General features: G+C 42.5%; 1 protein-coding gene across 4 annotated transcripts in view; it reads right to left on the minus strand.

Annotated features, from left to right (window-relative positions):
* RABGEF1 (RAB guanine nucleotide exchange factor 1) overlaps positions 1–14,791 on the minus strand; it is a 50,568-nt gene that overhangs the window by 19,115 nt on the left and 16,662 nt on the right. For 3 of the 4 annotated variants that reach the window (XM_059155250.1, XM_059155251.1, XM_059155252.1), the window contains exons 3-4: positions 12,850–13,016; positions 2,377–2,546 (exon numbers count right to left, since the gene is read on the minus strand). In XM_059155250.1, the coding sequence (XP_059011233.1) occupies positions 2,377–2,546; positions 12,850–13,016 (337 nt within the window). The remainder of the gene's footprint in view (positions 1–2,376; positions 2,547–12,849; positions 13,017–14,791) is intronic. The other variant, XM_059155253.1, reaches the window with a different exon arrangement.

The raw sequence follows: 14,791 nt of genomic DNA on the forward strand, positions 1-14,791 counted from the left end.
CTGGGGAAAAAACCCCAATCCTTTTAATGCTATTCTGTAAATATTTGGTTTTCTAGACTTGATCCATACGTGGAAAAGGCCGCTCGCCATGGGCTTACTCCAGGACTGGAGAAAACACTCATGTAGTAGAAGATATGGGCAAGACTGGCTCACTGTTGTGGACCTCAGAAATGCTGGGAAGACTACAACTGTGGGACACAGTAGAAAGAATTACCAGTTGGGGTGCCTGGGTGGCTCCCTTGAAGCAGCTGATTCTTGATTTCGGCTCAGGTCATGATCTCAGGTCCTGGGACCAAGCCCTGAGCTGGGCTCGCGGCCCAGAGTCTGCTTCTCTCCCTCCGCCCCTCCCCGTTTGTGCTCTCTCTGTAACTCCCTCAAATCAATAAATAAAATCTTTTTAAAAAAAAACCTACCAGTTAATGGCAATGTCACCAGAGTGGGTTCAAACATACAAGAATGAGTTTTCATATTGTGTAGGTCATTAGAGTAACATGACTGGAAAGTCTACTTGGTGAGAATAACATTAAGTTAAGGTTTTTCAAGTCTTAAGTCTAAGCCCAAGTTAAGGTTTGGAGTTTCAGTGAATGGAGCACAGAGGGCACCTCCACTAACACGCACTTCATTACCTCTCCGCAACCATCCCAAGCTGGACCCAGTCAAAGTCTTTGAAGAAACTTAAATGATGAAGTAATCTGAAGCCAATTAGCTAAGACTGGTTCATTCCGGTACAAGAACCGTTTCATTTACTTGAAAAGACATGTAGCCTGCAGCCAAAGGCAAAAGGGCTTCTCCTGGGACATTTCAGTTGAACAAACGCCTGTTCCTTATCAGGTGCAGGCGAGGTGTTGTGCAAGATACTGCACACGCGTGACGTAAGCCTGGGCCACTCAGCCAGAGCACACTCAGGGCTCGTGCAGACACGCAGAACAGGCTGCAAGACGGCCCTTCAGACGCAAGCAGTCTGAGGCCCGGCCCAGCTCTCTGGGGTCAGTGACCCTGAAAACAGGCAAGATGGCATCTGCACCACTTAATTACCGTTCCACTTTCGTGCACTGAGTCACAAGTCAACTAATTATTACAGAACGAGAGCACACTACAGTCTGAGCAAAAGAAGAATGAATAAACTGGCTCAGAAGAGCCGATCGAGTGGGCTCCGACATCCAGCATCACCCAGCGCATGCCGTATATGCTGTAGCACAGGCCTGCGAGCAGGATGTCCCAAGAACACCGTGCGGGCAGAAGGATAAAGAACCACAAAGCCTCAGCTCTTACCTCTGGTTAAAAACTTGAAGTTGTAACCACATGAGCTCTGCTGTGTCCCTACTGAGAGTCTATCAGTGCTTCTAACTCAAGACATCAATGATCTGTGCTTTCCTTAAATGTTACTATCTGCTTACAAATACTTCGAGAAAAAAACGGGGGGGGGGGGGTCTGCTTACTTATTCTCAGTGTAACTACACATCAAACAACAAAAAAGCTTCTTTTCTCCTTTACTAACTGAATTTGGTATTTAAAAAATATTCTGGCAGAAGATGACTGCTTATTAGCCTAGTGATTCTGGCCACGCTGGAACACAGCCAAGCTGCCTACCAGCTCGCTGCTTTCTTTACGTCCTTTCTCTTCTCAAGACCCCCTCACTTCACAGAAGGTGCCTTTCATGCTAATTCTGAGTTTAATGGGTGAAGAATGTTACAAACAAACTGATCATTGTTTAAAAAATGAGTCCCTTTACAAGTAGTCTTCCGAATTACTGCAACTGACATTACACTTTAGAAACTATGGGTTGGGACACACGTGTGGAAGGCACGAGTTCTAGCTCTGACTCGGGCAGAATATGCGGCCGTGTAACCTTGACAAGTCACTTACCTTCTCTGGTTCTCATCTCCCCATCTATAAAATAAAGGGGTATCTGCTAAGGTCCCTTTCCACATCTAAATTCTAGCTTTCCCTTCTCTACTTGAGCAGAGAGAGTATTTTGTATCAAAACACAAGACAAACAAAACCATAACACCCTGACGTGAGTACTACTTGGTCTAACAACTGTCACTTCGAGTTCGAGGTTACTCTGCTCTTGGCCGTCTGTATTACTTGCAAGGTGACCGGTTAGGAAGGCTTATTACTAAAGTACACAATGTAAGTGGCTTCAATGTCAGACTTTCCATGCAAAGATGACCCAAACACACTGACTTGCAGTGGAAAAGTACTAGCCTAGGAGCTGGGTTTTCACTTGGCTCAGTGACATTTCTTCGCTAAGTAACTTAACATCTCTGGGTCTTGATTTTTCCAGGTATAAAGTGACAAGGTCACACTAGATCGTCTCTAAGACCTTTCCTAAAACCAAAACTCTATGTCTCTAAGTGGTTACTCTCAACCTACCCTTTTGTAATGCATTGTCTCCAAAAACATCTTGGTCTGCTTATAGATTTCTTGGCCTGTCTTGTGGAAGGTCTTCAGAAATTCGATGAACTCTTTAGACACTCTATCCGTCTCAATGCTGGTTTGCCGGTTTATGGAAGGACTGGGAGCTTTTGCTTCCTGAATTTCTGCCGGGAAAATTAAACAGAATGAGTTTCGTTATACAGAAGACCCATGCATGAAATCACTTTAAGTACGTTACTTAGATTGCTTACATTATGCTTAGTCAAAGTGAAACCTAAATTTAAATTACTTTGTGTTTAAATATTTGGACGACCTCACTTAAAGTGAGCTAAATCTATTTTAAGACTAGGACGTACAAGCAGATAAAAGTATATAAAATTTCCATTCAAATAAAAGTGGTTCTACTAATATTTTATCACCAAAATACATCATGCTTTGATCTACATACTTAATTGTAAATATGAAATAGCACTACTGTCTTGAACTCTCTCAAAGACTGCATGAGTTTACAAAGCTAGTCAGCGAATGACATAACAATCAGTAGGAAAAAATGTTACATTACTTATGGTAACTCTTCCAAATCCATTCTACTTGTCAAACAGGCTAATCTGTTGACGTGGAGTCTAACAATTATTTTCCCACCATTCAGTTTTCAAGTCAGACTGCTCAAAGTGAACGGATGCACCCAGCGTAGCGCAGTGAACACGACAGAACGTTCAGCAAAGGCCGCAAGCAGAACAGACAACACGCGTCTAATCCACCGCCATACAACTCCTTCACCTCTTCAAATTAGTACAGTGACAGGAAAATGGGACCTTTCCGGAACAAAGATAGGAGCGTTGCCATCGAGGTCAGTGCTACCAGGCAGCGTGAACTAGCCCCTGATCTCTGACCACATTCTGAGCCTCCTGACTTTGAACTGCGCTAATTCGGCTAATTCAATAGTTCTAACGAAGTAAACTCCCTCATACCCCATGAAAGCAAAGTACCTTTGGAAGGTACCGAAATCGACTTACTACCTGCTTTCTCACAGTGACTTTGTATAATTCCACTTTCTGAACTTTAGTACCTGGGATACATTTTAATGACGCGGCGTCACTGAAGTTTTACGAGAAGACTGGATTAGTTAAGGGGCACGTGGGGGCGCAGTGGGTGAAGCGGCTGCCTTCAGCTCAGGCCACGATCTGGGCTCCTGGGATCGAGCCCCACGTCAGGCTCCACCCTCAGCAGGGAGCCTGCTTGAGAAGTCTCTCTCCCTCCTCCCTCTGCCCCTTGCGCACATGTGCTCTCTAATAAATCAATCAATCTTAAAAAAAAGAAAGAGAGAAGAAATCTAACAGTTCAACAGGAAAATGGGTAGAGAATACTAACTGCACAGAAAGGAAACATAAATGGACCTTAAATGTAGGAAACAAATTAAACTACACGAGATGCCATTTTAAAAATTAACGAAGAGACCAAGACCTGATGCTGAGGAAGGGGGGGGCGCTCTCACACTGTGGAGGGGAGAATGTACAATGATCCAAGTGCAATGGAGAGCAATGTGGCAATCACCATCAAACTAAAAATACATTTATCCTATGACCCAACAATTCCATTTCTCAGAAATTTCCTACTGATGTAACTGCACATATACAAAATGAAGTATGTACAAGGCTACTCATTTCAGCACTACTTGTAACAGCAGAAGACTAAAAATGACACAGATATCTACCACTAAGGGACCAAATAAATTGTGATTTAATCCATAAAATAGAACACTATATATGTTTTAAAATAAATAAATTAAATAAATAAATAAAAATAAAATATTTTTAATATACTAAAAAAAGTTCTGTATAAGAACTTTTATAAGTTATAAGTTATGTATAATAACGCTCAAGTAAAAATAAAAAGGACAGCATGTGACTAAGAATACAGAGCACAGTACATGAAAATACCCGTGTCTACACTGAAAACAAAAGCACATAAGGATACACAAGAAATTAATGACGAAGGTTGTCTGCATATGGGGAGAATGACGGTGGTAGTGGCTGGAAACCAGATGGGTAAGGGACCACACACCTTTTATTTTGGAGACATTTGAATGTACTACTTTTCTTTTTAAGCAAGTAAATAAATCAGGTACAATTTAACTTAAAACAAAAACTGGCAACATCCTTTCTGAAATATTTTTTACCAATATGGAAAACCAAACACCCTTGTATGATTAGAAAAAGCTCTTTAATACTTAAGAGTTTAATCCCTCACTCAAACTATTAATTCCAATCTTAGTCACGATGGAGTAACTGGGATTGGGTTTACCCTATGGCCTTAACAACTAGAACATCAGAAAAAATAGATGAAATTGTGGTTTTTAGACACTGGTCAAGAGGCAGATGGGAGAGGAACTCATGAGAGAAGTCGACAGTGTGGTAAGTCTTACGAGCACCCCAGCTCACTGCAGGGAGAATTTTTAGGCCATAGCACAGGGGGAGGCAAGGGGACTCAAACAGTCTAGCAGACCACTGAACTGGGGAAAGAGCATTTAGAGCTAAGGGAGGCCAAAGTCCCTAGAAACCACACGGCAAAATGAGAGGACGGGCTGGCAAAGAAAAAATTCCAGATAGCCACGCGGCGGGTTCCCTAAGTCTACGACTGAGCACTGCGCGCGCAAATTAGAAACTACCAATGACTGCATACAGAACCAGGCAGAACCACCCCAGGCAGACATGACTGGGATTAATTCATGTCCCAGCAGCCAGAAAAAGAACATCAGCAATGGCAAATATAAAAATCATTTTCTTATTTTAAAAAATTTTTAGGGGCACCTGGGTGGCTCAGTGGGTTAAGCCTCTGCCTTCGGCTCAGGTCATGATCTCAGGGTCCTGGGATCGAGCTCCACATCGGGCTCTCTGCTCAGCAGGAGCCTGCTTCCCCCTCTCTCTGCCTGCCTCTCTGCCAACTTGTGATTTCTGTCTGTCAAATAAATCTTTAAGAAAATTTTTTTGACGACAACTAACTGTTTAAAACTAAAGTAATAATAATAGATAGTGGGATTTGTATCGTATGTGTAAGTAAAATCTATGACAACAATACGACAAAGGGAGGAAAGAAGAAATCCAAGAATACTATTGGTAAGGGTCTTATATAGAAACTGGGATAGCACCATTGAAGGCCGAGTAGTTAAAAGGTATTTTTTACACCTCGAAACAGCCACTTTAAAAAGAAAGAAAGACGGGACGCCTGGGTGGCTCAGTTGGTTGGGCAGCTGCCTTCGGCTCAGGTCATGATCCCAGCATCCTGGGATCGAGTCCCACATCGGGCTCCTTGCTGGGGAGGGAGCCTGCTTCTCCCTCTGCCTCTGCCTGCCATTCTGCCTGTGCTCGCTCTTGCTCTCTCCCCCTCTCTCTCTGACAAATAAATAAATAAAATCTTTTAAAAATAAAATAAAAATATACATACTTTGTTTAAAAAAAAAGAAAGAAGGAGAAGAGAAATGAAAGAGATACAGCTAATAAGCCAATAGTGAAAATAAAGATGCAATCATAAAAAACAATCTACAAAAACAAATAAATAAAAGGGTAGGAAAAGAGGGGATAACTAAGTCCAGATAAGACAAATAGAAGACAGAGAGCAAGAAGGTTAATATTCCACACCACGTTATCAAAAATTTTACTAATGTAAGTAGCCTGAATAGGCCATGATCCCTATATAACCTGTCTACAAGAAATCCACTTAAAAAAAAAAAAAAAAAAAGAAATCCAATTTAAATATAAAGACATGAATATATTAAAAACTCAAGAAATAAAAAGGATATACCACCCAAATAAACAAAAAGAGCTTAAGTGGTTTTATTAATACTGGACAAATTTCCAAACATGGAATATTACCAAGGATAAACAGGGGCATCTGCCAAAAAAGGGGGGGTTAATTCTTCAAAGGAACACCAACCCCCGAGACTCTGGAGGTCTGGAGGTCAGCCAAGGGTAGGGGAACATTAGCCATCCCCTTACTGCTTTGCTTGTGTATACTCTCCCCTCCAACAAACACTTCTCTTCAAAGACAGAAAATTTTGATGTTTAGAAAGCCTTTCAAAATGTTAATGAAAATAAAATGTAAGTGAAGATGTTCTGTATGATCCCATCATGGCAGATACACGTCATTCTACACTGTGCAAACCCACAAAATACACACCACCACGAGGGAATGAACCCAACGGAAACTACAGACTGTGGATGGTGGCGACGTGTCGATGCAGGCTCATGAGTCGTAGCACAAAACTTCCCATTCTGGGGCAGAATGCGGGTAACGGGAGAGGCTGTGCGTGTGGGGGCGAGGAACATACGGGAGATCTCTGGACCCTCCTCTCAATTTTCCTGTGAATCTAAAACTGCTCTTAAAAAAATTAAAATCTTAGGGGCACTCGGGTGGTTCAGCTGGGGGAGCATGGGACTCCTGCTTCCGCTCAGGTCATGATCTCAGGGTCCTGGGATCAAGGCCTGCGTCGGGCTCTGTGCTCTGCACAATCTGCTAGCTGCACTCCTGCTTGTCCCTCTACCTCCTCCTCTGCTCCCCCCTGGGCATGCACTCTCACTCTCTCAAATAAGTAGAATCTTCAAAAAATTTAAAATCTTAAAAAAAAATAAATCAAGATTAATTCTACTCACTAGTACTAATTAGTACAAATCATTAAAATTAACACTTGGTTGTTTCCTTTTTTTTTTTTTAAAGATTTTATTCATTTATTTGACAGACAGAGATCACAAGTAGGCAGAGAGGCAGGCAGAGAGAGAGGAGGAAGCAGGCTCCCCGCCGAGCAGAGAGCCCGATGTGGAGCTCTACACAGCACCCGGGGATCATGACCTGAGTCGAAGGCAGAGCCACCCAGGTGCCCCATCACTTGGTTGTTTCTGACCTTCCTAAAAACCAACTCCCCAGTAACAGAACAGAAGTTCCAAGTTTGGATTATGGAGTGAAAACTGAGGAGCCAGAGTTCAGGTACAGAGGAAGGTGATGAGGCCCAATGGACATTCAGAAGGGAAGACAGAAAGGAATAACTTTTCCTGTATCACATTTTGGTGAGGATCCAGATGCCTTGCGTTTCAACTTCTAATCTTAAGGTTTTAAGCAGGTTGAGTGGCAGGAGGAGGCAGAGGGAGAAGCAGGGTCCCCACTGAGCAAGGAGCCTGATGCCGGACTCCATCCCAGGACTCTGGGATCACGATCTGAGCTGAAGGCAGTGGCTTAACCAACTGAGCCACCGAGGCATCCTTCAACTTAAGGTTTTAATACAGAAAATTTTTCATGTAGAGTGTTCATTATATAATGTATGTATGTATACATATAATGTATGTATGTACTACATGTCACATAATATAAGTAATATTTATATTTAATACTAAAATATTAGTATATATTTAATAATATTATATATAATATTATATTCAAGAATCGCAAATCTGCCATGAGTATCAAGCTTTTCATTACCCCATATACACACACCATTTAAAAAGTCTTCCTGGGGTACCTAGGGGGCTCAGTCAGTTGAGCGTCTGCTTAACTTAACAAGGAGCCCTGCCTGCATCAGGCTCCTTGCGCAGTGAGGTGCCTGCTCTTCCTCTGCCTGCCACTCCACCTACTTGTGCTTTCTCTCTCTATCAATAGATAAATGAATTTTTTAAAAAGTTAAAAATAGAACCATACCCTACAATCCAGCCATCACACTACTATTTTTGGAAGATGTTTTTTGGAAGTTATGGAAGTTTTTGGAAGTTATTTACCCAAAGAATACAAAAATACTAATTCAAAGGGATATGTGCACCCTGATATTTAAAGCAGCATTATCAACAACAGCTGAATCTGGAAACACCTGTGTCCACTGACTGATGAATGGATAAGGAAGACGCTGCGTATATATACAATGAAGTATTAGCCATAAAAAGAATGAAATCTTGACATTTGCACAACACGGAGGGATCTAGAGAGTATTATGCTAAGTAAAATAAGTCAGCCAGAGAAAAGACAAATACCGTATGATTCTACTCATACGTGCAATTTAAGAAACAAAACAAATAAGCAAAGGGAGAAAAAGGAGAGAGAGAGAGAGAGAGGCAAAACAAGAGCGGACTCTAACCACAGAGAACAAACCGATGGTTAGCAGAGGGGAGGCAGGGAGGGAGGCGTGTGTCATGATGAGCACAGGGTGTGCACGAAGTGCTAAGTTACTGTATCAGAAATTAGTATTACTATGTAGTATGTTAACTAACTGGAATTTAAATAAAAACTTAGGGGCGCCTGGGCGGCTCAGTTGGTTAGGCAGCTGCCTTCGGCTCAGGTCATGATCCCAGAGTCCTGGGACTGAGCCCAACACCACGTTCTCTGCTCAGCGGGAAGCCTGCTTCTCCTTTTCTCATTCCCCCTGCTGTGTTCCCTCTCTGTCTCTCTCTTTCTGTAAAATAAATAAATACAGGAAATCTTTTAAATAAATCTTTTAAATAAATCTTTAAAAAATAATTTCTTTATACCCCGTACTCAGATTCACAAAACTGTAACACTTTGCTCATCAGTATTATTTTTGTCTGAATTGTTTCAGGTAAACTGTATGTATCATGGTCCTTAGCCCTTAATACGCATGGTTCCTAGTAACGGAACATGCTTTTACATCACTGTGCTATCGTTCCTGGAGAAGGTGTGTGTTTTTCTCACACAGGATTCAACGGAGGGTCACGTCTTCACTTCGTGGTCAAGCGCACTTAGCCTCCTTTAACCTCTGGGGACTCTCGGCCTTCCCGTGTTTTCATCATATTGACAATTCTGAAGACTATAGGCAAGTCATTTTATTGAATACCCCTCAATTTGGGTTTTTCTGCTGTTTCCTCGTGACTGCATTTGGGTTTTAAGTTTTTAGCTTGAATAGGTCATAATTCATGGTATGTTCTTCTCAGAGCATCATATCTAGAGGCACATAATGTCCATTTCCCACAATTACATGGTCACCATTTCTCTATGTGTAATCAATTAATTAGCTGCGGGGATTAATTTGAGATCATGTTCACAATTTGCTCCTCAGGAAACTCTCTCCTCCACCCCAGATTTAGCATCCATTGATGGAATCTGTCTGAGTCGATTCTTACTACGACGACTGCAAAATGCTGATTTCATACTCCCTTACTCCTTTCCTATTTATCAGTCAACATTCTACGGCAGAGGAAAAAAGCTTTCTCCGGGCTCCTGGGTGGCTCGGTCAGTTAAGTGTCCTGATTTCAGCTCAGATCATGAGCTCAGGTCATGAGATCCAGCCCCACATCCACAGCCGCGCTCAGCAGGGAGTCTGCTTAGGCTTCTCTCCCTTTCCCGCTGTCCCGTCCCCACCTGCACTCTGGAGCACACGCTCTCAAACAAACAGATCTTAAAAAAAAAAAAAAAAAAAAAAGCCTTCTCTTCTCCTTTATTTACTCATTTATCTATTTTATTAGTTGAAAGGAGTAACGCCCCGGATTTGGGGATGCCCTTTTTTCCCTGCTCCAGCCCCTCGATCAGTCTCTTCTCCAAGGAACCCTTGAGTTCACTTTGGTGAGGACCAGTATTTAGAATCTAAGGTCTGGGTGGAAAAATTGATATTTAAATTCTAAAAAAAGAAAAGCGATCCCTCCCACGAGCACTGCCTTCACGTAACGCCTGCCTTGCCTTCAGATGCGCGGGAGAGTCTGTTCAGGTCGGCAACAGCCTATCGAGCTGTAATGGGAAAAGGCTTTCAAAATGTACGTGCAAGTACTCCAACCTGGCCAACCACGACTTGCTCTGGGAGCTACACTAACTCACCCAACCTTACTTTGGAAATTTAAAAACTGTGAGTAGATTCTCCGAGTTTACTCAGAATCAAGCTATTCCATTAACCTTCTCTGAAGGGCATCCAAGTCTTAACAAGGTATTAAATATTCTTCAAACTCCTTAGAAGCCTAAATTTATGTTGTTTACCACCGACCTGCCTTGGTGTAAGAGCTTTCTTTCATGCCACTACAGAAGCAAGAAAAATATCAAGAGCGAAAGCATCACGTATTAATAAAGCAGAGAATACAGAACACAAAAGGCCTATTTTGGCTGAGACTCAATAAATGAAAACCACATGTAGTATAGGCTAACTTTATCCACAGGCAAAGACCAAATAATCAGCCTGAAATGCAAGGTTCGCCTGGCAGAGTTGCATAAGCAAGCTACAAACATCAAATAGGGGCTTTCTTGTCTAATACATACACACCAGTTTTTTTCAGTACTTTGAGGTCTTTATCTTCCTATGCTTTCTATAGAACAAAGCCAACTAAAGATTAAAAATCCCAGGTAATAGTCTTACCTCTTGAAAAGAAAAGAAGCTAAGAAGTATACCAATATAATTTTTAAAAATAAAAACAACTTAGAACTTTTAAAGTACAGATCTTTCATAAATAATGCACATTGCACAGACACTCTTAGGACACCATTTTTTGGAAGTACCAAGGACAGTCACCAAATGTACATGACTATTATGCACTTAAGAACAGAGACCTCACCAACTATCTTTCCACACATAGAGACACAGATACACACACACACACACACACACACACACTTACTAGAGATCAAGGAATATAGTGGGAAAAAAACGGAACCAGGAGTTAGGAGACTTGAGTTCTAAGACACCAACTTATTCTATGACCTTGAGTCCGTTACCTAAAAGAAGCAGTTAGAGCCACTGGTTTTATAGCTTCTTTACTGTTTCATGTTTCACCATATTTGACCATTTCACTGTATATCATAATTTCATAAGGTTAATGAGACTTTCCCAAAGTAAGAACCAGAATTTAAGCTTACTAGGAAGGAGCAGCTTTAATACCGCTGTGCTCCGTATTAGCACAGCTTATTCTACCAGAAAAACAACCCGTATTTTTCTAACATTTATGGGAGACATATCTGTCAGGTATTGTTGCTGAACTCTTTTAACTGCATCGCCTCATTTGATTCTTAAGACATACCTCCAGCAGGTATTACTATCTCCTCAGGACAGAGCTTAAAGACATTCGCTTGCTCAAGGTCACAACAGCTAATAAACCACAGAACTGAGACTCAAAACAAGGGGACTCCAAAGATTACGCACCCCCCTCCCTACCTCCTAATAAATAATCATGAGCCAAATTTATCCTTAATTTAATCTCTAACAAGTACTAATTATTTCCTTTCTAATTACAGTAGAGAAAACCACCATGAATGACAGACAACCAAGAAACAACTCCAAATTAATTATGTGAACAAAAAGATTATTCCAAGGTTTGCTTTTATTGGGACACCTGGGTGGCTCTGTTGGTTAAGCACCTGCCTTCAGCTCAGGTCATGATCCCAGCGCCCTGGGATCAGGTCCCACACCAGCCTCCTTGCTCAGCAGGGAGCCTGCTTCCCCCTCTGCCTGCCGCTCCCCTGCTCAGGCCTTTGCCTCTCTCTCTGTGACAAATTAATAAATAGAATCTTAACAACAACAACAACAACAACAAAAGGTTTGCTTTTATTAAAGAGAAGGGCTGTGTTTTGGGTAATAAGCAACCTTTCCTTCTAACAAGACAAAACAAAAGACGAGCCACTAAATCTGAAAGGCCAGCAAGGATCTTAAGGTGTGGATGTTGTTACTCAAATACAGAAACAAAACAAAGAACCTCCTGACAACTCCCTCAGGTGGTGGGGTTCGTTGGGGAGACCATCTCCTGCGACAGTCTCCACTACCACTTCAAATCTCCTGCCGAGCTCCGATAACCAACACTGATAACCAACGCTGAGGTTCGAAGACTAAGCGCCCCCAATGGACTGTCCTCGTGTGCAGGTAGGCCGCATCAGCTGCCCTCCAATGACGGGCGGAACACATGCAACGTTCGTGAGGGTCCTTTCACGGGTACTGAGCATTTTAAGAAGCAGATGAAAGAGATAATGCACAGACAAATCCACATGCTAGAAAACACCCACATGGCTTACTTTCACCCTCCAGAAGCCCAAAGCGAGCCTCTTCCTGTGTGTTCTCTATGTAGGTCTTCATGACGCAAGCTGTCCCTCAAGAGCTCAGAAAACCTCTTGTTCACCTCCTTTAAGCCCAGAGATAGTCATTTCTGATAAGGGATGTTTAGTAAGGATATTATACAAGGAGAATAGACCAGAATCCAAAAATTAAAGGAACAAAAAATTAAAACATCCAAAAAGATACACATTTGGATGGGAATGCATTTTATAAACAAAATTACATTTTTGTAGTCCTATAGAGTAATAAACAAGCTTCTCCAACACACAATGTCCTCCAACTAAAGATGACTTTTGGTTTTATGTCTTATCTGATCCTTAAACCCCATTTCAGTTCCAAATCTGGGTTGGTGCATCCTGGATGCTTACTGAAACTGAAAAGCAGAGTCCACATGCACTGTGGGTCTATACTGCACCTCACTTGAGCACAGAGGAAAAAAAGAATCAGAAAATTACCCTTTTTTGATCCAACCCTGGATGAAGCACTGAAGAATTTCTTTACTGTGGTCACTTTGCGGGTCTTCTCATTGGTTTTCTTTTCTTCAAACTTGGAAAATGTGAGGGACTGGGCCCCCTGGCTGCTCTGGCTGCTGGCAAAGGCCTCTTCCTCCTCCCGCTGGAGTCTGCAATTCAAGAGAGGATTGAGAACGAGCCAGACGGCCTCCGTGTTCCTTGTATCAGAACAGCAGGAGGGTCTAGAAGTTTTAAAACGGGAGGCTAAACACACCAAGCAGGTCTGAGGTGTCTGATATGAAACTGTCCCACAAATGATTCAAAAGGGACCTTCTCCGTAGATATTCATTTAGCAACTGTAACCAAATGTAACTAAGGTTACATAAAATAACTAAACTCACTTTCCACTAACAAGCTCACGGCTGAAAAGGAGAAACAGTAAGCAATGGCCATATAATGTGGCAGCTCCTACCCACGGCTCCTACCGGAGAGGGAAACCCAACTGCTACGAGATCATAGGGAAGAACAACTTAATCTGCTAGAGAAGTCCGAGGTTTTACAAGGGGGACATTTAGGTTTATCTTTTTTAAAAAATTGTATTAACATATGACCTATCATTTGCTCCAGGGGTGCAGGTCTGTGCGTCGTCAGGCTCACGTTCACAGCACATACCTCCCTCCCACCCCCCACCTCCAGCAACCCTCAGTTTGTTTCCTGAGATCGAGTCTCTTATGGTTTCTCTCCCTCCCCGGTCCCACCTTGTTTCATTTCTTCCCTCCCTTCCCCCCGTGATGGAGTATGACAGGCTGATCTGAAGAGAGGAACAAGGTTCCACTGAGTGAAAGGACATTCCAGGGAGAGGAACGACAAGCGTGAGGGCATGTGGTCTCGGCTGCGGACTCAGTTAGCGCAGTCACCGATGGCGTGACCAGATGGTAAGAAAGCCCGAATGCCAGTCCGTTAGAACCCTACATTCCACCGTGCGGTGGCGAACCAAGAATGGCCGTAAATTCAATAAATTACCATTAGGAGATCTGTGCTTCAGAAAAATACTGCAGGGAGCTGTGTTATAACCTGAGGGGCAATAATTAAGACTGTATTATACAAGATTTAAGTGAGAGAAAATAAAGACCAGGAAACTAAAAAAGGGTGAAATTCTAAGGACTCCTCTGAGCTGAGTAAGTTCTACCTATCGCTCAAAGACGGCCAGCATAGGCAGCTGTCCCAGCAGCGTGCCCTGGGAACTTGTTAGAAATGCAAATTCTCAGAGCTCACTCCCATCCTCCTCAAGTCAGGGACTCTGAGGAGAGGTCCAGGGATGCCTCTTTTTATAAGCTTTCCAAGTGATTCTCAAGCTTGCTCAAATCTGAGATACAGCGCTGCAGGAAATCTCAAGCAAGGTCCCAGACGGAGGAAGAAACCGCAAGGAAGTCACAGGCAGAAGCCTTGGGCTGAGTGTAGAACTGGGACACGCCTCTCTCTCAGACAAAACCGAATTAACATACAGAGAGTAGTGCATTTTGCTGTGGAGAGGGGAGAAAGCTAAGGGAATTCATGCCTACTGACCTCTACTGAAACCAGGTGAAACAGGCAATGTTCTTTGTCTACATCTTCTGTCTCTGACCGCAGAGCTGCTGACAGCAGTGGGCATGCACTGTCATTCTGAGGTCACCACAAACGCTAGCGAAGTGGTCACTCAACGTACACGGCTGATCAGACACACATAAAACTAACAAAAGTTGTCCGAGTTCAGTCTGACTTTTTTTTAATGGAGAAGTTTTACTGTTCCTAGGATGTTCTGGCAAAAGATTAACATCACGCGTGATGCTTTATCCATCCCTGTGCTCACCAGCCATTCCATCTTCTACCATGGTCCTCGGTCTAGGTAATATAAACTACTTTTCACTAACAAACCCCATTTTAAAGAAAAGGTTAAATTTCCAAA

Source organism: Mustela lutreola, chromosome 17 (genome assembly GCF_030435805.1).
Source record: "Mustela lutreola isolate mMusLut2 chromosome 17, mMusLut2.pri, whole genome shotgun sequence".
Lineage (NCBI taxonomy): Eukaryota > Metazoa > Chordata > Mammalia > Carnivora > Mustelidae > Mustela > Mustela lutreola.